The 21,873-nt window shown below is 48.9% G+C and overlaps 1 protein-coding gene across 1 annotated transcript in view; it reads right to left on the bottom strand.

Moving 5' to 3' along the window:
- The window catches only part of OTOG (otogelin), a 98,685-nt gene that overhangs the window by 44,384 nt on the left and 32,428 nt on the right, over positions 1 to 21,873 (bottom strand). The window contains exons 24-32 of the mRNA XM_074401184.1: positions 17,048 to 17,155; positions 12,137 to 12,275; positions 10,376 to 10,510; positions 9,943 to 10,089; positions 9,523 to 9,642; positions 7,612 to 7,728; positions 6,747 to 6,903; positions 3,738 to 3,764; positions 1,089 to 1,256 (exon numbers count right to left, since the gene is read on the bottom strand). Of these exons, the coding sequence (XP_074257285.1) occupies positions 1,089 to 1,256; positions 3,738 to 3,764; positions 6,747 to 6,903; positions 7,612 to 7,728; positions 9,523 to 9,642; positions 9,943 to 10,089; positions 10,376 to 10,510; positions 12,137 to 12,275; positions 17,048 to 17,155 (1,118 nt within the window). The remainder of the gene's footprint in view (positions 1 to 1,088; positions 1,257 to 3,737; positions 3,765 to 6,746; positions 6,904 to 7,611; positions 7,729 to 9,522; positions 9,643 to 9,942; positions 10,090 to 10,375; positions 10,511 to 12,136; positions 12,276 to 17,047; positions 17,156 to 21,873) is intronic.

Below are 21,873 nucleotides of genomic sequence, written 5' to 3'. Positions count from 1 at the left end.
AAATCTAGTGGAAAGGCAACACCCTCTCTGGACTATGCATTACCTACTAGACTAAAATCCTGCATAGAGAACAGGAAAGCCTCACTAAGCAGATGGCTGGCTCCTCTGGAAGGCGGTGAGACACGCTTCATCAGGCAGGAGCCCAGGGATCTGGGGGTCAGAAACGCGAAGGGAGGACGTGCTCTCTTTGAAAGTGGTGCTTCTGGCTCTCCTGTGGCCCAGTCCCTGGCTCCTCACTCCCAGGCCTCCTCTTGCGGCAACTCAATTCTGCCGGGTACCACCTACTTCCCCCAGGCTCACACCACCATGGACATCACCCATAGCTGGGGGTGTTGGCAGTGCCTGGGGCTGGGCAGGAGCCAGGATGTCCCTCCCCTCCTCAAAGCCCTTCCATGGCTCCCCATTGCCCTCAAGATAAAGTCCCAACTCCTGAGCTTAGCTTACTAAGTAAGTAAGTAAGTTCTTGCTGACTCCTTCTCACCCTCAAGGGAACATCCCCTATCTTAAGAAGCCTCTCCTGACTCTAAGACTGAGTGGGGGGCCCTCCCCAGTGTTCTCATAGGTGCTGTGACTGCCTTTGGGCATATTTGTCTCCCCAGTGGGACTGTGGACTTCTGATGGGTGGGACTGTGTCTCTTGTATCCCTGATTTCCCAGTACCGAGCTCTGTGCTTGGCATGGGATTAGGGCTCAGTGAAAGGAAGGAAGACAAGAAGAGAGATGGAGGGAGAAAGGAAGGAGAGGAAGGAGGGAGAGAGGGTGAGAGAGGAAGAGAGGGAGGAGGAGGAGGAGCATGAAGAGGGAGAGCAGCCACTTGCTTTTCTGGAACGCAGCTATTGCGTGCAGCAAGGTATAGAGACACACCTGTGCCTTGGCTGCCTGGTGTTTAGGGGAGCAGATGGAGAGTGTTTCTGCAGCGGATAAGAAGCTGACCCAGAAGCACCATCTCAACTGGGAAAGGGGCACTTGCCGGAGCTCCCATTTCTCCGGCCACTACAGATAGGGTACTTAACGACCTCAGTACCCTCCCCTCCTCCAGCACCCTCCTCCCTCCCAGAAGAGCCAGAGTGGGACTGGGGTGGGCCTTACCATGGGCCTTGGCCTTGTACAGAGCAGCTGTCAGCAGGAAGCTCACAATGTCCCCTGGCGCCACATCCTCTGTCCTCACTAGGACTATGTCATCGCCCACTGCCTTCATGGCCACTAGGGCACCAGCGGCTGCCAAGCTGGACAGCTGGTAAGGGCCCTTACCTAGCACTGGAGAGAAGAGACCCATCAGCAGCTTGGCCTCCCTGGCCTGCCCGCCACCCCTGCCTCCTGCCCCATCCCTTGGCAGCAGTGTGGTGGGAGGGGAGGCTACCAAGGAGGAACTCTTGATGGCTTCCTTCATCCCACATCCCAGAGACCTTGATGACCCTGAGAAGGAAGGGACAGGACCCCAGGCTGCCAGCCCTGAAAGGAACAGACCCTCTGCACAGCGCCTGAATCACTCACAGGGAGCCGGGGAGAGGCGGTCCACAGGAGCGCCTGGGCCCCCCGTGTCTCCCCACAGCCTTCCCACTGCCTGACACTTCACCATCACAGCCGCCGCCCTATTCAAGGTCCCCTCTGGAAGAAGACATCAGACCTGCTCTCTGCCCACCCCAGGCCTGAGGGATGATAGACATGTTAGTGTTTATCTAATTATTTCAAGCACGTGTCACTTTTGATTTTAGAATTCCTGCGGCTGTGAGTATAGATTGGCACGGAGCACGGGTTTCCTGGACGATCGCTTTGTCAGGGTCTCCCTGCCTCTGCTGTGCCCCTGCCCTCCAAGGCCTCCTCCCCACGGCTGCTGAGCTGCCTTCCCAGCCATGTCCCCTGCTGGGGTGCAGCAGTGGCTCTCCATGGCCCTCAGGACAGACTCTAAAGAGCCCAGCTGGAATTCAGGAGCCCTTCAGCCCTAAGCCCCTCCCCTCCACCCCCAGTGCCCCCACGCCCTGGCTCCTGCCACGCTGAACTTCTCCTGCTCTTCCTGGAAGGAGCCGTGGTGCTATTTCCCAGCTCATGTCCCATCACACGGTTCCACCCACTCAGAGTAGTCCTCCCGTTTTGTGCCTGGCAAACGCCTACTCAACCTCTGGGGCCCAGCTCAAATGTCACCTCCTCATGAAGCTCTCCCTGCACCCCCTCCTGCCATACGCAAATGTTGTCCCCACTCCTCTGCACCCCACCAGCCGTGGAGCATGGCACACACCAGTCACCACTCTTCTGATGAGGACCTGGATAGGAGGTCCACATCCGTCACCCCCACTAGACGGGAGATGGGCAGTGCTGTGAGGACCAATGGTTAACATCCGGCTCTCAAAAAATAAAATGCGGTTTCTAGGGCTTGTGGGTTTCCATGATGTAAACACTCCCACCAGGGGTCGACTGGAAACTACCAACTGAACATGGAGTTAGGAACGCAATGGGTGCTAGAGAGTCGGTGTGAGCCCGCTCCGCACGCCGCTGTGGCACGACTCATGGACCACTGACTTCCCAGCACCCGGCCAGCCTGGACCAGAGGAAATGCTAGTAGAAGAACAGAGCAAGGATGGGTGAGTGGGTGGGTGGGTAGGTGGAGGATGCTAGAAACAGCTTGTCCTTTGCCAGTTACTGCCACCCAAAATGCCATGGAAGCGCGAAAACGGAGCAGCACCGTCTTGCTGAAATGTCTTGCCTGATGTCAGACAGATCCTGTCTGTCCCAGGGACCACAGTTCTCCCAATGCAGGCTGGTTCTTTTAGGGGTTGAAGGTTTGGTGCTGTCAGAAGCCCCTGGGGCCTAGCGTTTTGGCAGAGCTGCAGTCCCCCGAAGGCTCATGCTACACTCTCACCTAGCCCTCATCTCACAGGCCCCCAGATGGTACCCTGTCTCCAGTCATTCTCTTCCACTTCACCCATTATGCTCTCGCCAGGGTGAAGTTTCTCAAGCCAAAATCTGATAATGCAGGCAACCGAGGGCAAAGCCCTACATCTCTGCCCACAAAGGCCTGCTCCTGGCAGCACAGTTCCCAGGAGGGTCGGGGGTTGGAAGCCAAAGGCCAACAGCACTGAGGAACAGATGAGCATCTCACTCTGCCAGGGTCTGATCCTGGCCCAAATGGATGAAAAGCTACTCCTGGGCAGCCCTTCTCCACCCGCTCACCCAATCCCCGTGGCTCTAAAGTTGACGTTAACCTCCGCTGGGTCTTTAATTATGACCTGTGTTTTCACCCCTGTTAATCCAGATTTCAGAGCATCTCCCGGTGCCCTGCAACCTTGGCTGAGTTTGAAGATGAATGTGGCAGGCCACATGTCTTGTCCCACCCATCCTCAGAAAGGGCAGTTTGTGTCTGCTTTTGCCGAAAGCAAATCTTCAGGGAACCCAAGGTGACGTTCTGTGGGCCTGATGAGCTAGCTTATGAAGGCGGAGAAGCTAGTTTGTTGGTGAGAATGGAGTTTTTTTCCTTCCTGCTGGGGCTGCCCGGCTGAGTGGTCCCCAGGAGCCGGCGTGCCTGGGCCCCGCCAGGGGATGCAGGAACGCTGAGGACAGAGGCATAGGACATCCCTGGGTCCTGCACTGTCAGGGCTCTCTCTGCATGTTGGGGCCCTCCCAGCTTGGGTCATGGCTCTGCCAGGGCACGCAGTGCCACGGGATGGCTGATGCTGTGTGGCATCAGGATGTGGCTGGCAGTGCCTGGGCTTCCGAGGCTCCACGTGGGGAGGAGGGACTTACCTTTGTTAAAGAAGTCACAGTCATACGCTGAAAGAGAGAGAACAGAGACTTCCTGAGAGCCAGCCTACAGCCTGGAACAAATAGACAGAGCCAAGGCCCCCAGCACCCCAGCCTCCCTTCTTCCCCCAGTGCTGGGCCTCGCCTGCCTCGCACATGCCAAGATTCGGGGATGGCCACGGATGCAGATATTTTAAGTAGAGGAGATGAAATGGCTCCTCTATGGGCAGACAGCACAAGGCTCAAAGACTGGCCGACAGCAGGCACCTCAGCAATGAGTCAAGTAAATGAACAAACGAATGAATGAATGTTGGAAAGAAGCGGGTATATTCTGTGTGGCGCCGAAGAGCAAGATTAGAACCAAGGAATGGGAGTTTCAATCGGAAATGCTGCGGAAGGCCCCCATAGAAGATAAGCACAAGATGGAGTTTGGTCTTCCAAGAGACTTGGGTGCGAAGGGGACCAGAAGCCCGCAGCATCCTCAGCTTTTTCAAGCCACTTGCACTGTGGCGCCACTTGCACCAGCCAAGCCTTGACAATCTCCTGCAAGCGTGAGCTCAGCGCGCCCTCTAGTGGTAAGCCTCAGCACCACAGCCTGTTCCCCTGGCCCCTGGGCCGCAGATTGCTCAGTTCAATGGGGTGTGTCTGGGACCTCACAGAAGACCCCTAAAGCCAGCAGCAAAGCCATGAGGAGCCAGGCGATGGACCTGGGATAAAGCTTAGAAGCAGCATGCTTCACACGTAGGCATGGTCTGAAGAGAGCCACCGACTCACTCCACACTCCAGACCACAAGGTCAATGCATCTGGGGTCACCCTCCAGAAAGAGCATAAGAGGTCAGGAGGCAGGCCCGCCACATGGCTGCAGGCTCGTGCCTGCCTCTCCCTCCATCTGCAGACTCGGAAGGCTGAACAAGAAAATTAGAAAATCGCCAAGTTTCTGGCTTCCAGGGTGTACCCAGTCAAGGGAAGGTAGTCAAGAAGGGTCATTAAAAAGCCAGCTCTCTGGAGTCAGACCTGAGTTCAAATCCCACTTCCCCCACTCATAAACTGTGCATACTGGACCAAGTTACTGAACGTCAGTGAAACTTAATGCCTTCCTCTAAAGTGGGACCACTACTAGCATCTGCCCCATAGACGGGCCAGGGCCTGGACCAGGGTAAGGCAACCTGCTCATCTCAGATGTGAAATTTAAGGGGCTACCAAAAATCTCAGCAATCAAGATAAATACTATTTAATGCAATATTTTTAGGACATCAAAATTAATACAAAAAAAAATCCATGATGAAAATATCAAAATTTAAAAACAAAGACAGGATCATTAACAGTGTTCCACTGAGCTCCACTAGAGTCTGAGACAAAAGGAAAAATTCATACCACTGCTTCTTGAATAGTTTGTTCATCACAGTATTTTTGCAGTAACTTTTATTTTAAAGAAATATTACATTAAAATATTATTTCTCTTGCTTACTGCATTTTTGGTGCCCCCGAAACCTTGAACCGCAGGTAAGAGCCTCAATCCCCTTCCCCTAGCCTTGAATATTAAATGAAGGGATGCGCATAGACACAAGGCCTGGCGCACAGGGGACACTCAGCAAATGTCCTCCAGCTCCACCTTCTTCTTGGGGCATCTTGCCTGGAGGCCCCAGGGCTCAGGACATGCCAGCACCCGGCTATCCGTGAAAAAATGACAACCACCCCCAAATTAGCACAGGGCACTGTGCCACGTGCTGTACGTGCATTGCCTTGTTTAGACCTCACAGCACCCTACAAGGTAGAAGCAGTTACCTTCACTTCTCCATTACAGACTAAGAGACTCAGAGTATGAGGAATATGTCCCAGGCCAACTGGTGGAGCTGGGGTTCGAACTCAGTCTGATCCCAAAGTGCAAGGCTGTGCTATGGCCATTGCTCCCCAAAGTAAGATGCTTGCACAAGGAAAATCTTTTGGTGTGCAGGAATAAATAAAAAATAATCAATGACTAATTTAGACTCCTTTAAATTTTCTTTCATCTTTTAAATATTTATTCTTAGGCCAGGCGTGGTGGCTCACGCCTGTAATCCCAGCACTTTGGGAGGCCGAGGCGGGTGGATCACGAGGTCAACAGATCGAGACCATCCTGGTCAACATGGTGAAACCCCGTCTCTACTAAAAATACAAAACATTAGCTGGGCATAGTGGTGCGTGCCTGTAATCCCAGCTACTCAGGAGGCTGAGGCAGAAGAATTGACTTCTTACAACCTGCCTGAACCCAGGAGGCAGAAGTTGCGGTAAGCCGAGATCGCACCATTGCCCTCTAGCCTGGGTAACAAGAGCGAAACTCCGTCTCAAAAAAAAAAAAAAAAAATTATTCTTAAATCTGTTTATGTATTTTACATTAATACTATATGGATGCACATCTATGAGTACATATGTGTGTGTGCATATGTATGTACACAAAATGATTTTACTTGATAGGAGTGTGCAATGAAAAGCATTTGCAGACCACCTTTGCTCTGAAGAAACTGATCATTTGTGCTGCCTCTCATGGGACCTGCAAACCTCAGCTGACAAAGGATTCCTAGATTCATCATCCCATTTGGTCCTCAGAGTCAACCTGGTGGGGCAGGTCTATTCCTGTTTCTCAGATGAGAAAACGGAACCTCAGAGAGGCTGGGTGAATTGTTTGAAGTCACACAGCTTGCAAGTCGCACCTCTAGGTCTAGGCTCCTGATTCTTTCAGCAAAGTAGCTAAGAGCACAGGTTTGCACTGGACTCTCTAGGGATGAACCCTGGCTCCACCACTAACCTTGAGCATGTTACTTGATCTCTCTCTCTCTAGCCTGTTTCTTCAACTGTAAAATAGGAAATATATAGCCCTGTTTCCAAGGGTAGTTGTAAGAAGTCAATGAATAACACGCCCAAAGCAGTTGGTGCTTGCTACATTCTAAGTACTCAGTAAACGCCAGACAGACTTCCAGTGCCTCCAGGGCATGCCCACAGGGGACATTCGGGTGGTTGTCTGGGACACTCACGGCAGAGGCGTGGGGTTCGCCAGTCAACAGCCACCCCATGCTGGCAACACTGGTGGGCATAAGCAGAGACGCTGGCACAGAAGCACTCACAGTCACCACCCCGGCTGCAGCCACATGTATCCGTCAGGCAGTTTGAGTAAAACCAGGTGACGTCAACCTGAAGATCAGAAGTCAGAGGTCAGAGGACAGATCCCAAATGTCAGATCTGGAGCTTTTTTTCAGCTGATGGCTCCCAGCACCAACACGAAGGGACCACAGGACAGGGTGAGCTGTCTGTCTCATGAGGTGTGAAGTGAGAAGGACAGCCAGCTCCCAAGGAAATGACAACTCCATGGACCAGGCAGATGCCCACTTTTGAGAATCAAGCTCTCTCCTCTCCGGAGTCTGGGCTGTTTGATCCAGGAGCTGAGAGTGGCTGAGCAGGGGTAGAGCCTGAACTGCTCAGCTGGGGCCAGAGACAGCCAAGGCCAGTCTGGCAGCAGCCTTCAAGTCCTGCAGGGTGCCGTGCAATGCTGAGCTCCAGCCTTCTCTGCGTGCACTGAGGCAGAACAGGCAATAGGCGGTGCCTCAGCATGAGGGCTTTGGGTCCACCATCTAGAAGAACTTTGTGATAAGGAGGAAGAGCCAGATCAAGATGGGCTTGAAAAGGGCACAAGCTCTGTTTGCCTGGCTGTCTGTGCCTGGTCATCTGGGGAGAAGGATGGACTCGTTGGAGCCAGCTGGAGGCAGGGGAATAGCAGATCTGGGCAGATCTTTCCTGTGGATCTGAGCTGTCCCTTCTAAGACACAGGGGAGTCCAAGAGCTGAAAGGATCCCAGGAGAGTGGAGGGGGGCTCGGGAGGGGCCGAGGCTGGGGTCCACTCACCACCGGGTGGCAGATCTCAAACACCTCACTGAGCAGGATGCTGCACTCCTTCTTGGCAAATGGTTCTCGGAGAGGATTCAGGACACACGTATCCCGAGGATCGAGGGTGTCTGGGCACTAAGGGGCAATGGCAGGCCTGTTGACCTCCCTACTGACAAATGCCTGTTGCCTGACAGGACAGACAGATTTTAGGGTAGCCGCCATGATCCTTGCCCCCTGATATTCATGTCATTGTAAAATCCCCTCCCCTTGAGTGTGGAAGGGAGTGATGCCTTGCCTCAAACCAACAGAATAGGGCCCAGGTGATGGCCATGTGTATGTGATCACATGATTCCCAACATGAGATCCCAGAGCCCATCCCGCTGGAGTCTCTCCCTTACTGGCTGTTGGGGTACCCCACATGGCAGGAAGTGTCAGTGGTCTCTTGGAGCTGAGGGTGGTCTCTTGCCAAAAACTGGCCAAAAAAAAAAAAAAGAAAAGAAAGCTCTCAGTCCTACAATTGCAAGGAGCTGAATGTGACCAACAACCATGTGAGCAGGTATGGAGGCAACTCCTTCCCCAGTGGAGCCTCCGTGAGAGCCTAGCCCTGGCCGACACCTTGACTGCAGGCTTGTGAGACACGAAGCAGAGAACCAAGTCAGGCCATGCCCTGACTCCCAGGCCACAGAAACTGAGATAATATATGTGTGTTGTTTAATGCCACTAAGTCATAAAATTGTTGCATTGCCGTGGATAACTAAGACAGACTTTTCTGATGACTGCTGAACCTCTTTTCTTAGACTACATCTTCACTGGAGAGCCCCGTGGTATGCCCAATGGGATTAGCAAGAGAAATATGATGTATATGGGGGTGTGGGGACAACAGGGGTTAGTCACCTACTGAGCTTCTCTAAAGTGGGGGTGGGTTAGGGCACACTTTTCAGAGGCTGTGGGAACAGGCTTGTCCCACCTGGAGCAGTTATACGCTCCCCCTACGCCCGTCTACATAGGCTCATCTCCGTGTACTTCCCAGCGGGACATTAGGATCACTAAGTCTAAGAGAGGCAAATATGTAACACTCATATCACCACTGTCCACTGCTGCTCCCATGGCAGACATAAATAAGCGATCACAGTCCTTCTTCCAGCTGAGCTGGACACAGATCTTGGATTATTTCTCAACATAGCTCCCCAGCAGCCTCTTTTGGCCAATCAAAGTTGTCATATGAAGTGAAATCTATTCATCATCCTTCTCTTGGCCCAGTTCCTCTCTTCACAGAGGATCGCAGAGATGGGACTTACTCAAGGTCACCCAGAAAGTAAATGGATGACTCAAGACAAGAACCTAGGTCTCCTGCTCTCAACTCAGTGCCGTTTCCCCCACAGGTAACAGCTTGGCAGCCTCAGTTAGACATCTCTCAGACTGTCCTCTGGGGCAGCCCCCTCATTTCTGGCTCTGCTAGTGTTGCCCTTCCTCTCAGAGAACTTCTCTCTGATCTATTCACCAGTTTAAGCATGGCCCAGACTTTAAGTGCCAGCACCAGTCTCACCTCCTTCAGGAAGCCTTCCCTGATTGCCTCAACCCACCTCAGTCTCTCTTGGTTTATTCTCTGTGCCAGACCCAGTGCCAGGCACTGGGGGGCATCAATGATGAGTGACCATCTCTCCTATAACAGACTTTATTACCTTCCCAATTCCCCACCACCCTACCAGGGCTTGATCCAGGGTAGGGTTGGCAGTTAGATTTGTGAGACAAGAGGTTGCATGATCTTCAGGCCACAGGACAGAGTCTAGGGCTAGGGATGCAGTCAAAGGCTGAGAACACTGCAGGAGAAGCCTCACGACAGCGTCCCTCTTCCCTGACCTGGGGCCAGTTCAGTGCTGATGGTGCCCATCTGAGTGAGGGGCATGAGCCAGCCTGGAGAGACTTTACCTCAACTGCAGCCCAACTGCTGCCAAACTCCTGGGGGTTAGTCAGCTCGAGGTTCTCTGGGGTCCTCATCTCATTGATGGTTTTTAAGTCAAAGTTCCCACAGAGGCCCGCCAGCTGGCCCTGAAAGGAGAGAGGGCACCATGGTCAGTTGCAAGCATGCCAGGGATGAGCCACAGGCAGAGGGGTCTCCATGAGCCCAGGGGTCTATCACTGACGTAGAAGCCACTGCTGAGGTCACAGTTTGAAGACGGATGGGGCAGTGTCAGAGGAGAAGAGGCCCGGAGCGGCGTGGAGGAGAGAACAGAGGCGAGCTCTTCTTGGCTCCTCAGGGAGGGTACAGCTCACCAAGGACACCGAGGGCTTGGCTCAGCCCCAAGCAGGGGCAGAGGATCCCATGAGGGTCGCCACTTATGTGAGTACCTGCCACTGAGGCCCAGCCTGGACGTGCACTGTGGTTCTCTGGTCCCACAAGAGGGTGATGTGCTCCCGTGGGAAATGCACCAGTGTGAAAAATCCCGCTCGCCACGTGTGGACCTCCTGCTTGTCATCCAGGAAACTCTCTGGGCTCTAGAGGGACAGAGATGGTCAGTACCTCAGTACCCAAGTGCCCCCCCCAGTGGCCAGGTCAGCTATGTCTGCAGGCAGGCTCTCATCAACACCTCTGTCTCCCTCATATCCTGACATTGGCCTCTGTGTTCCTGACCCCAGCCAAGGAATTCAGTCTGGGCTTCTAACTCAGTGGCTCTCCAAGAGAAACTGCTGTAGTAAGGAAGCCAGGCCCTGGCCCTCTTCTGCCCCAACCCCTGGTGACCTGTAAATTGTCTACACAACCTTCACAGGTACTGAGCCTTACAGGATTTCCGGAGTCATCATCAAAGACAATGAGTGAGTTCCCGACGTTGATGGAAATAAATTTCCTGCAGATCATGCCAGAGCTGTAGCAGTTCACATTCTCTACCATAACAGAGAAGCTGAAATCTGACGTGCTCTGAGGAGAAAATAAGCGAGTCCAATAAAACAAGAGAGAAAAGAGATCCTGCCGAGAGGCACAGAGGTGGAGGAACGTGCACTCCCGAGTGGTTTTCAATCCACTTCTACTTTGCATTAGCTGAGCTGCGTGACTTTGGGCGACTTCTGTTCTCTGAAGCTGTTCTGGTTTTGGATGCCTAGTGCAGTGTTCAGCATGTAGTGACTCCCCAAAATAGCTAAGGAATGAATGTATGAATAAATATATAATAGGGATTATTGTGTCGATAGAGTTTGTGGAGGAGGTACTGTCTCACATACGTTCCTGATGCTAGGGTAAGCTTTTTGGAGGGCAATTTGCTGGCATTGAGTGTTTTAAATGTACATAGCTTTTTATACAGCAATTCCACTTCTAAGAACCTGGGGATACAACCACACAGGTATTCACTGCAGCATTTAAATATTGGAGACAACCTAAATGTCCATCAATGGGAAACAATAAAACAAACCAGAGGACATTAATTCTGGAGAATTCTACACAGCTGTTCAAAAGAAAAAAGTGTGCACTGACTATATGAAATCAAGTCAAGGTATCCTAGTAAATGAAGAAAGCACATTGTAGAATATTATTCATATAAACTAAACAAAGTGTGTGTGTGTATGTGTCTGTGTGTGTGTGTGTGTCCATGTCTCACAGAAAAATGGTCTTGCAGGATTCATCCCTAACTGTTTGGAGTGGTTATTCCACAGGAGACAGGAACAGAAGAGATGGGAAGGGGAATATTTGCTTTTAATATACGCTTCTACAATATTTTAAATGTTGGTGAAGAGCATGCACTAACCTTTAAAACTCTTTAAATAAAATGAGGTCAGTAACCTTTATCTTGTGGAGTTACTGCAATTATGTGAAAGATCCCAGGACCGTGCCTGCCCTATAGATAAGATTCCTTCCATAAAAGGTTTTATTAGTATTATTTGTTATTTTTATTATTGATGTTACTCTTATTAAGAGATAGGAGTGTCTGTGACACTCCTCCACCACGTCAGTGCACATTCCTACTGGGGAGGAATCCTCCCCTTGCTGTGCCCCCATATCACCAGTTTTCTTCCTTCAGGTGAGCTGGAAACTAAAACCTGTGACTCCTTTAAGCACACCACCTCTACAGTCAGATTTCTTGGTCAAACTTGACCCCAGCTCTACCACTGACTGCCGTGTGACTTGGGTATGTTACCTAACTGCCCTTAGCCTGAGTTGTTACATCTATAACATGGGATCCATAAACTCTACCTTGTAGAGCTGCTGTGATATTTAAGTGAAATGATCCACAAAATATGGCTCAGCAGACTCCTAAGTATATAACAAAAGCTCGGAAAGCATTAGTTCTTGCTAGTATAGGCAGAAAAAGCATTGGGACCCAAGACAACAAGGTTATAACAGTGAGCAGACAGGCAGTGCAGTATCTCAGGACTGGTGAGCTCCATCCAGCCCTGAGTCTGTGTCTCAGCACTTCTTCCAGTCTCTAGACAGCCCCACCTCAGGGCTTAGATCCCCGACCACCCAATTCTGCATCAGACTGGAGTCCAGAGCACCAGCATGCCTTGACAGGTCCACATGGAGCCAGCTGGGCAGACACATCCCGGAACTCACCTTGACCAGGTGCACTTGGCATGCCCCCACGAAGTCAAACGGGAGCCCATCAAACGTGCGGTAATGCCGGTCTCCATAGGCAGTGCAGGTGGAGGCGCAAGGATGGAGGGTGCACTGGAATGAACCCCGCTGGCACACGCTGAAACACACACACCCAGACCTGCTCACAGGGCACACCCACCCCATATCTGAATACTCACGACAGGGCCATTGCCTATTTAATGCGTATATACCGTGTCCCTACGCAAAGGGGTCAACAAACATCATCAACCTCTAACAGAAGCCTGGAGGGTAGGATTGTGATTTCATGCACGAGGCACCAGGGCTCAGAAGGTTATCGGACACAGCCAATAAATAACGGACCTGATGTTTAACACAGATCTATTTAACTCCAAAGTCCATACTCCCTTTACCACTCTGTTCATTCACTTATTCATTCATTCAACAAACATTAGGTGCCTACCATATCCCAGGCATTAGTCCAAAATTTTGAGATACAACAGGGAATAAAACAGAAAAAGAAAAAATCCTCTGCCTCTGTAAAATGTTTACTCTAGAGGGAGAAGATATATACTAAACAAAAAATAATAAGGCAGTGCGAGTATGTACTATAGTGAGTTAGAAGGCAATGAGTATTATGGGGGAGCAGGATACAGGGCACCGGGAATGCTGGTGGAGTGGGCTACAGTTTTAAATTGTAGGGTGGTTGGGGCACGTGTGAGTAGAGAGGAAAAGGAGGTGACAGAGTTAGCTCCATGGGTATTCCAGACAAATGATACAGTCTCTCCAAAGGCCCTGGGGAATACCCGGGAGACAAGATGGTTAGAATGGAGAGTGCAAGGGCAAGAGAGTAGAAGAAGAATTCAGAGGGGCCATGGAGGGTCAGATGACGTGGGTCCAATAAGGCCACTGCAGGAAGGCTAGCGCCTGCTAGGAATGAAGGACGGAGATACTGGAAGACTTGATCATGGGAATGACATGATGTGATTTATGTTCCACTCTGGCTGCCACACTGAGCCTAAGCTCAAAGGGGTCAAGGGGAAGCAGAAAGACCAGTTGGGAGGTTACTGCAGCACATCAGGGAAGAGATGACAGCTTGGAGCAGGGTAACAGCAGTGGAGAGAGTGAGAAAGTGTCAAATTCTGGGTGTATTTTGAAGGTAGAATTAAAGGGGTTTGCAGACTGGTTCGATACAGGTAGTAAGAGAGAAGACTCAAGGTTGACTCCAGATTTTTTGGCCTGAGTAACTGGAAGAATGAAGTCTTCATCAACTCAGATGGGGAAGGCTGAGGGAGAAGCAGGTTTGAGGGGAAAGATCAGATGTGCAGTTCCGGACATGCTGAGTTTGAGACATCCATTAGACATACATATGGTGATGTCAAGCAGGCAGTTGGATGTGTGAGTCTAGAGTTGAGAAGCATGGATTGGACTACAGGTAGAAATCTGGTCATCCTCTGCCTATGGATGGGCTTTGTAGCCATGAGACTGGGTGAGTTCACCAAGGGAGTGAGTATAAATACAGAGGAGGATGGAGAAGAGGAAGAACCAATGAAGGAAGCTGAGAAGGAGCAGGAAGAGAGGTCAGAGGAAAAGCAAGAAGAGGTGGTATCCCTGAAGCCACATGAATGAAAGTATCAAAAAGGAGGGAATGATGGAAACATGATCAACTGTGTCAAATGCCATCCACAGGTCTAGGAAGGTGAGGACTGAGAAAGGAAAGCCGGATATGGCAACATGGAAGTTACTGGTAACCTTGGCAGGAACACTGTCAATGGAATGATGAGAAAATGCCTGACTGAGAGGGCTTAAAGGGAAATGGAAGAACAGGAGCTTGAAACAGCAAATACAGAAAAAGTGTTCAGGAACTTTTGCAATAAAAGGCAAGCAGAGGAATGGAGCAGTTCCTAGGAGATTGAAATTTTTTCAAACGATATATTCTTACGCAATAGGGATGGCCCAGTACAGAATGTCAAATTGTTTCTATGGGAGAAAAGGGGGAGAGATGTTGCAGTGATGTCCTTGAGTGGGCAAGGGAGGAACTGGCACCCAGAGTACAAGTGAAGGAATTGACTTTAGATAGGAACATGGCCACTTAGTCCATCTGCTGTCCAGGCAGAATCCATGGGAACAAAGCCTGGGAAGTTCTCATGGCTTTAGTTTCCTCAGGGAAACAGGAAGCAGGATCATCAGAGGAGAATGAGAGGGGAGGAGGCGTCAGGGCTTTGAGGAGAGAGGAGAGAGTGGAGTAGTTACCCAGCAGGATGAAAGAGCAAAGCAGACCCGGGAGATAGTCTGAGATCCCATCACCCTGAGGGCCTTTTTGGACGGCTCTGAGTCCATGAATTTAAATGAGAGCTGGCAGCCGGGTTTTGCACATCCCTCCTGTCGCATTCAGCTTCATGGACGCAGACACAAAGGAAGTAAAGGCATGGATGTCACCAGGGTCGTGGTTTTGCCAAACAAGTAGGGCAAGGCGGGAGGAGGAAGAAAAGTGGGGCGGCATCAAGGAAGTGGTTGTGGTTCCGACCACAGGTTGAGGCAAAAGGGAAGGGAGACATAAAGCGGGTGAGAGGCAGCAGAGAGGTGGTAGGGGCTGTGGATGAGAAATCCCCGTGGCGTTCCAGGATTGAGGGAGTCAGGGTATGGCAGGGAGTGGGGTAGAAAGACAGAAGGTGAGATGAGACATTGGGATATGGGCTGGGTGAGTTGTTAGGAATGACAAGATCTACAAGATGACCCCTCACTCCACTAGGATGGAGAAAGGTCTTTGGAAAAGAGAGGATGAAGAAACTGTGATGTTGGGAGATACTAGAAGCACCTCTAAACAGATACTAAGCTCTCCAAGAATTAGGGAAGGAGTAAGGTTGGCAAGAGTCACAGAGCTCAGCGCCAAAATCTTTGGAAGGGGGAGGAAGTCAAGGCTTCATGTCTGACAGCAACAATGAGAGGCAGGCTTTCTCCAGTCACGTGCCACAGACACACTCGGCCATGCACTGACTCCACAGCTTCCTAAGCCTGTGTATCCATCCAGTCACTTGCCCACCGACATGACCTATGACCCAGCCATAAAGGCAGTGTTGGGAATACTCCCACCACGGCTGGCCATGCTGCTGACAATGGCGACGCAGAACACAGAGCTGGGAAGAGATGGGCAGCCAGGCTCCGTACACAGATCCCAGCAAATGCTTGAGTGGCACCAGCATGACCCACCTTCCCAGGGAGAGCAGCTGGAATCTGGGCCACAGTGGCAAGTCCTTTGAGAGCAAATGTCAAGGTTTGTCCATGCAATAGGAGGTAGAATTTTCACAACTGAGTTAAAAAGTAAAAACTTGCCCACCTATCCCTTAGTTTTCTACAGGAGAGGACACCCACCCTTCACAGCCTCTCTTGTGAAGGCAGATGCCTTCTCAAGTCAGAGTTCCAAATCCTAAATAATCCCAGCTCTTTGGCCTTGGCTCCAGTCTTCTCGCCCCCTCTGATTTGGATCTGATTTCTGAGCACACTGCGCTCACAGGAGAAGCTTCAACGTAACTCAGCTACCTACTCCCTGCCTGAGGGTGAGGGTGCTGCTGCCAGGGCTGGAGTCCAGTGAAGTGATGGAAGTGACTCTGTCTCAGGGCCTGAGCGCCCCTGGATAAACCCAGGCCAGCCAGCCCCAGTCTCTCGCCTCATGTGCCTGGCATCCTTCGTCATCTCTGGTTCAACACAGTCACAAAATCCCATGAAAAAATGAGCACACAGCCTATGCAGAGGTCTGTGTCTTATCGTTATACCCAGGGACTTCTGGGGTCAAACAGCCAGGGCTCTGCCCTGCCAGGCACACTCGGATGTATCTGGGGAAACCAGCCTTGGAGCAGATGGGCTTGACTGTGACCCTGCTTCTAACACAGAAAGAAACACTTCCTGTGTGGCCATCCTGCAGGCCACAGAAACAGGGTGGTTTCAATCCCAGCATGGGACAGGGACTGGGGCCATGCTCCAGCTAGCCAGATGGGTCTCTGAGATAGAACCTCTCTGAGCTTTTCTGCTGGGCCCTGGAGTACCCATGCCAAGGGCTTCCTGCTCACTTCAGGCTGCCCCTAACTGGTTCTCGAAATTGGAACAGGTACTGGGTTTATTTTCCAGTATCAGGGCACATTTATCATTTCTCACCCCCTCCCCCAGCATTCTCGCTATCAGAAAGCTGAGTCTACCCACTGCCTACCCACCACTGCATGACCCAGAACAGGCCCTGCAGAACTAGCCTGGAGGCTGTTTCCATAAATCCACTCCAGGTGCACACACTCCCATGTATGCACACTTACATTACTGAACAAATACCCTCACATGTACTTTCGTACACAAGAATGTACCCCTGCACAGGCACCCTTACACAGATATTTTCACTCACATGTGAATACAAAGACGTATAGCCAATCCACACATCTATCCACACACTTTGCAGGTAACATGTCCACATATTTTAAATGGATCCTAATGCACACAAATATATATAAACACACCCGTCTACATATACAAATTTCTAATTGTATATATTCACTAACATATTGAGATTTGTGAATGTCTGCCTTTTTATATATATCCATGTACACGTATGTTCACATATGCACATATGCATTTTGGATTTGCACTCACACTCGTGTTCATATAAATAAGCGAACAAATTGTCATGGTTACAAATATGTATGTATACACATTCATATACATAGCTGAACAAACCCATTCACGTATTCCTTTGTATGCATATACTTGCATGTGTACACAAACCCCTATACCACACACAACACACAAACACACAACATGAATACAAACATAATGAAAGGGGAATGCTAGACTATACACTCCACCATGCGTCCATATCCACGCCCCCTCCCAGCAAAAAAGCAAAGCCTGCTTGGGGCCCTCACTTACCAGGTATGGCAAGGAGACGTCACCTGGTCCCCAGGGAAGTACTCCTTCCCCTTCCAAGTGCAGGGACACTCCTCTGGCAGAAAACATGCATCCCCGTGTCTGAGCAGACTGTAGGGACACAGCAAGCAGGCAGTCAGGAGAGCACCCTTCCCATAGCTGCCAACTGTGGAGGACCCTGCCTAAACCTGGATGCTCAGAGGTGGCATCCGACATTTACCCTAGAAGACGCTGACTGTGTATTTACTGCCCTTCCTGCAGCTGCCCAGTGAGGTTCAGAGGCACCTTGGTAATTGGAAGAACCGGTAACAAACTCGGCCCAGCCTGGAAGTTCCTGTCATCCATCAGGAAGCGAGGTTTACCTCTACCAGCCACAGTGCTACTGGCCGGGGGGCTGCCAGTTGCTCCTTAGGCACTAGCTGTGTGCTGATGAACAGGCCATGGATATGGGCACTGACCCTCCTACTCAGGTTGTTCGTGGAGCTCTCAGACCACAGGCCGCAAAGCTGCAGCGCTGCCATCTTTTAGTCTGGTTTCCATGAAATCTGACCACTCCCAGACCGGAGCCAAGGATGTCTGAGGGCATTTATTAAAGCTCTCAGGCCACAGCATCAGGCTAGATCCAGGTATCAACAGGACAGAGCCTGCGGCAGGGCTAAGAACACAAACCGGCAATAAATAATTTTTCGTTCAAATCCAGGATCTAACTAAAACAAGTTACTCAATCTTCCTATTTTATTTTTGAAAAGAATACAAGCACATGGGTTAAAGAAGTAAAAAGAAAGGGTGCTACAGGCATTTTACTGAAGGGAGTCTCTTGTTAATTGCTCCTGTATCCATATTTTCTGCCTGGAGTCACTTTCTGGACTATAGTACAGGATGATGGAACCCAAGCACAGCACAATGTCTCCCTGAGGAGAGCAGACAGAAAATGGGGTTCAGGGCTTCTGAAGTGGCCGGAATGTCCAGGTCTGGATGCAAAATAGAAAGGAATAAAAAAAGCTCTAAATTAGAAATACAAGAGCAAACTAAATCCAAAGTAAATAGTGAGAAAGAAAGAAAGATGGCCAGGTCGATGGCTCACGCCTGTAATCCCAGCACTTTGGGAGGCTGAGGCGGGCAGATCACGAGGTCAGGAGATCGAGATCATCCTGGCTAGCACAGTGAAACCCTGTCTCCAATAAAAATGCAAAAAATTAGCTGGGGCGTGGCGGTGTGCTTCGGTAGTCCCAGCTACTCAGGAGGCTGAGGCAGGAGAATCACTTAAACCTGGGAGGCCGAGGTTCAGTGAGCCGAGATTGTGCCACTGCTCTCCAGCCTGGGCAACAGGGCAAGACTCCACCTCAAAAATAAATAAATATATAAAGATAAGATCAGAAATTAGTGAAATAGAAAACAAAATAACAATGCAGAAAAATCAACAAAACCAGATGTTGCTTCTTTGAAAAGACCAATAAAATTGACAAACCCCTGTCTAAACTGAATGATAAAAAGGGCAAGGGGAATATTCAAATTACCAATATCTGGAACAAAGAGGAGATATTGCTACAGATTCTACTGATAGTAAAAGGTAAAAGGAAAATAAGGAAATATCGCGTACAATGTTAAGTGAATAAATTTGACAATTTAGATGAAGTGAACAAATTCCTTAAAAGGCGTGAACTATAAATATTCAGCCCAGAAGGAATAGGTAAACTGAATAGCCTAATATCTTTAAAGAAATTAAATTTGAAGTTAAAACTCCTCCAAGATTGGTAAATTTTCTACCAGGTGTTTAAGGAAGAAATAATACTAGTTTTAAACAAACTCCTCCAAAAATTGAAAGGAAAATAATACTTCCCAACTCATTTTATAAGACCGGCATTAATCTGATACCAAAATCAGACAAAACATTGCAAGTACGGAAAACCACAGGCCATAGAATATTAAATATTACATCAGTCATAACTAGGGTTTATCTCAGGAATGTAAGGCTGCTTTAAGATTTTTAAAATCAACCAATGTAATTTGCCACATTTATAAAATAAAGGGAAAATATCATACAATAGTCCAATAAATAAAATCAATTGACAGGCTGGGTGCAGTGGCTCACATAATCCCAGCACTTGGGAGACCAAGGCAGGAGGATCACTTGCGACCAGGAGTTCAAGACCAGCCTGGCCAAAATGGAGAAACCCCCTCTACTAAAAATACAAAAATTAGCTAGACGTTGTGGCTCATGCCTGTAATCCCAGCTACTCTGGAGGCTTAAGCACGAGAGTCACTTGGACTTGAGAGGCAGAGGTGCAGTGAGCCAAGATCACAGCACTGCACTCCAGCCTGGGCAGCAGAGTGAGACTCCATCTCAAAAAAAAAAAAAAAAAAAAAAAAAAAAAAAAAAAAAAAAAAAAAAAATTGACAAAATTCAATACCCATTTATTACAAAAATTTGCACCGTAATAGAAATAAAAAGAAACTACCCCAATCTAGTAAAAATCATCTGCAAAAAAACTAAAACTGATATTAGAATTAATGGTATAAGACTGACTGCTTTACCCAAAATAAGACAAAAGCAATGATTTTTACTTCTATCACTGCTATTCAAAAGTATATTGTAAGTCCAATACAGCACAAGAAGGCAAGCAACATATGAGATGTAAAATTTTTAAATAAAGAAGTAAAACTTTATTTAAAAATTTTAAACTTTATTTACAATTTTAAATAAAGAAGTAAAACTTTATTTACAATTTTAAATAAAGTTTAAAATTTTTAAACTTTATTTAAAATTTTTAATCATGTCATCTTTATTCACAGATGACATGATCACCTACTGAAATCCTAAAGAATCCATCAAAAAAAAAACCACTAGAACTCATAGATTTAGCAAGATTGCAGAATGCAAGGTCAACATGTGAAAATCGACTGTATTTCTATATTATGACAATTAAAAAATGGAAAATTAATAAAATAATACATTCATAACATCAACAAAAACAGCAAATACCTATGAAAAAATTCAATGAAAAATGTGTAAACCTTTACATGAAAACTATGAAATATTGCTGAGAAAAATTAAAGAAGACCAATAAATAGGAAAATAATACCATATTTGTGGTTTGGAGGACTTACTGGTGTTAAGATGTCAATTCTCCTCAAATTGATTTACAAATTCAACACAGTTTCATTCAAAACCTCAGAGGTTTCTCTTTTTCTGGTAGAAATTTATAAGATGATCCTAAATTTATTTGGAAATGCAAAGATCTAGAACAACTTTTTGAAACAAAAGAAAAAATTTGAAAAACTCTCACTTCCTGATTTCAAGGCTTACAGTAAAGCTTCATAAATCAAGAGAGTGGATACTGGCATAAACACAGACAAACAGATCAATGGAACAGAGTAGAGTTCTGAAATAGACCCATGTGTATACAGTCGATTAATTTTTCACAAAAATGCCAAAGCAATTACATAGGAGAGGAAAGTATTTTTTTAAAAATGGGGCTATAACCACTGGATGTCCATCAAAAAAAAAAAAATAGACCTTGACTCCATTTTGCAACATATGTAAAATGTAATAATTTTAAATGGATCATGAGCTTAAATGTAAAAGCTAAGATTGTAAAGCTGGCCAGCTGCAGAGGCTCCCACCTGTAATCCCAGCACTTTGGGAGGATTTCTTGAGACCAGCCTGGAAAGTGGTAGAACCAGGGTTCAAGCCTGACTCCAGAATCTGTGCTTATTGTGTTTCATGGCGTAGTGACCCCAGGGCCCTTGGCTCAGTTCCCAGAAGCAAAAAACATGGAGGTGCACAGACAACTACAGACCGTTCTTTGGAAATTCTTAGACACATTACAGAGAAGGGCATGGTGACCAGACAGCCGGAACTCTCATACACAGAGGTGATCATGAGTGCCAAGGGTCCTAGGCAGGGTTTGTTAAGGATGGTTAGGCATCTTTGGGAGCCCTGTCCCAGCAAGAGGATGTCCCAGGATAGTAGGAAATGCCTGCTCTTCCCTACAAATTGAGACGGTACCAATTTCACTTTGACAAGCTCCTTAGCGGGGCTTTGATACAGCACGCAATGGGTCATCGGCCAAACTGAGCCCAGAGCCCAGTCTCCCAGTCTCCAGTCCGGCACTCTTTCCACTGTGCCTCTGTGGCTTTGCCACTGCTCTTGGCAGTGAGTAGTTCCTGACCCCAGACACCCTGGCTTTTCCTGACCTCAGGCTGAGAGGCAGGCTGTGCACACAGGATGGCGTCACAAGGGGACCTTCAGTGACCAAGATACTCCTCACATGTCACTCCGGGGCCCAAATGGCAGCAGATGGCCAGGTACAGGATTGCTTGCAGGTTCTCTTTCAGACGCTCTTGCCTGAAAGGGGCAGGCTCACAACCTACATTATGATCTCTGTGTAGGGGACCAGACCCTGGACCTCACGTGCTCTGGGCCAGTGGCTGGGCTTGGAGTAAGGAGACTTGGGTTTGAGTCCTGGTTCTTTGGGTACCACTTCCCTCCACCCTGCCCCTGGCCTCAGTTTCTTCATCTGCAAAATGGGCATCACGGTCCTCCCCTCCTTTCTACCATGGATGCTCTGAGACAGAAGGAGGTAACAACACCCAAGTGTCTTAGAAACAGTAAAGCTCCAACTGACTGTCCCCTCCCCTTGCCGCCCTAGACACCCTGACCCCCATCTCATTTTCCTTGGCTAGCAGGCCTGGGCCACGACTCCCAAGTGACCACTAATCTCTGCACAGGCTGAAGGTCACAGCCTGGTGTTGCTGAGCCAGATGAGCTACCAGCTGTCTTCTCAGCCCAGACCTGGGAATGAGAAGGGGGCAGAGCTGGGTGCTGG

This window comes from Saimiri boliviensis, chromosome 6 (genome assembly GCF_048565385.1).
Source record: "Saimiri boliviensis isolate mSaiBol1 chromosome 6, mSaiBol1.pri, whole genome shotgun sequence".
Classification (NCBI taxonomy): domain Eukaryota; kingdom Metazoa; phylum Chordata; class Mammalia; order Primates; family Cebidae; genus Saimiri; species Saimiri boliviensis.
This window is presented reverse-complemented; position numbering and strand designations above follow the sequence as displayed.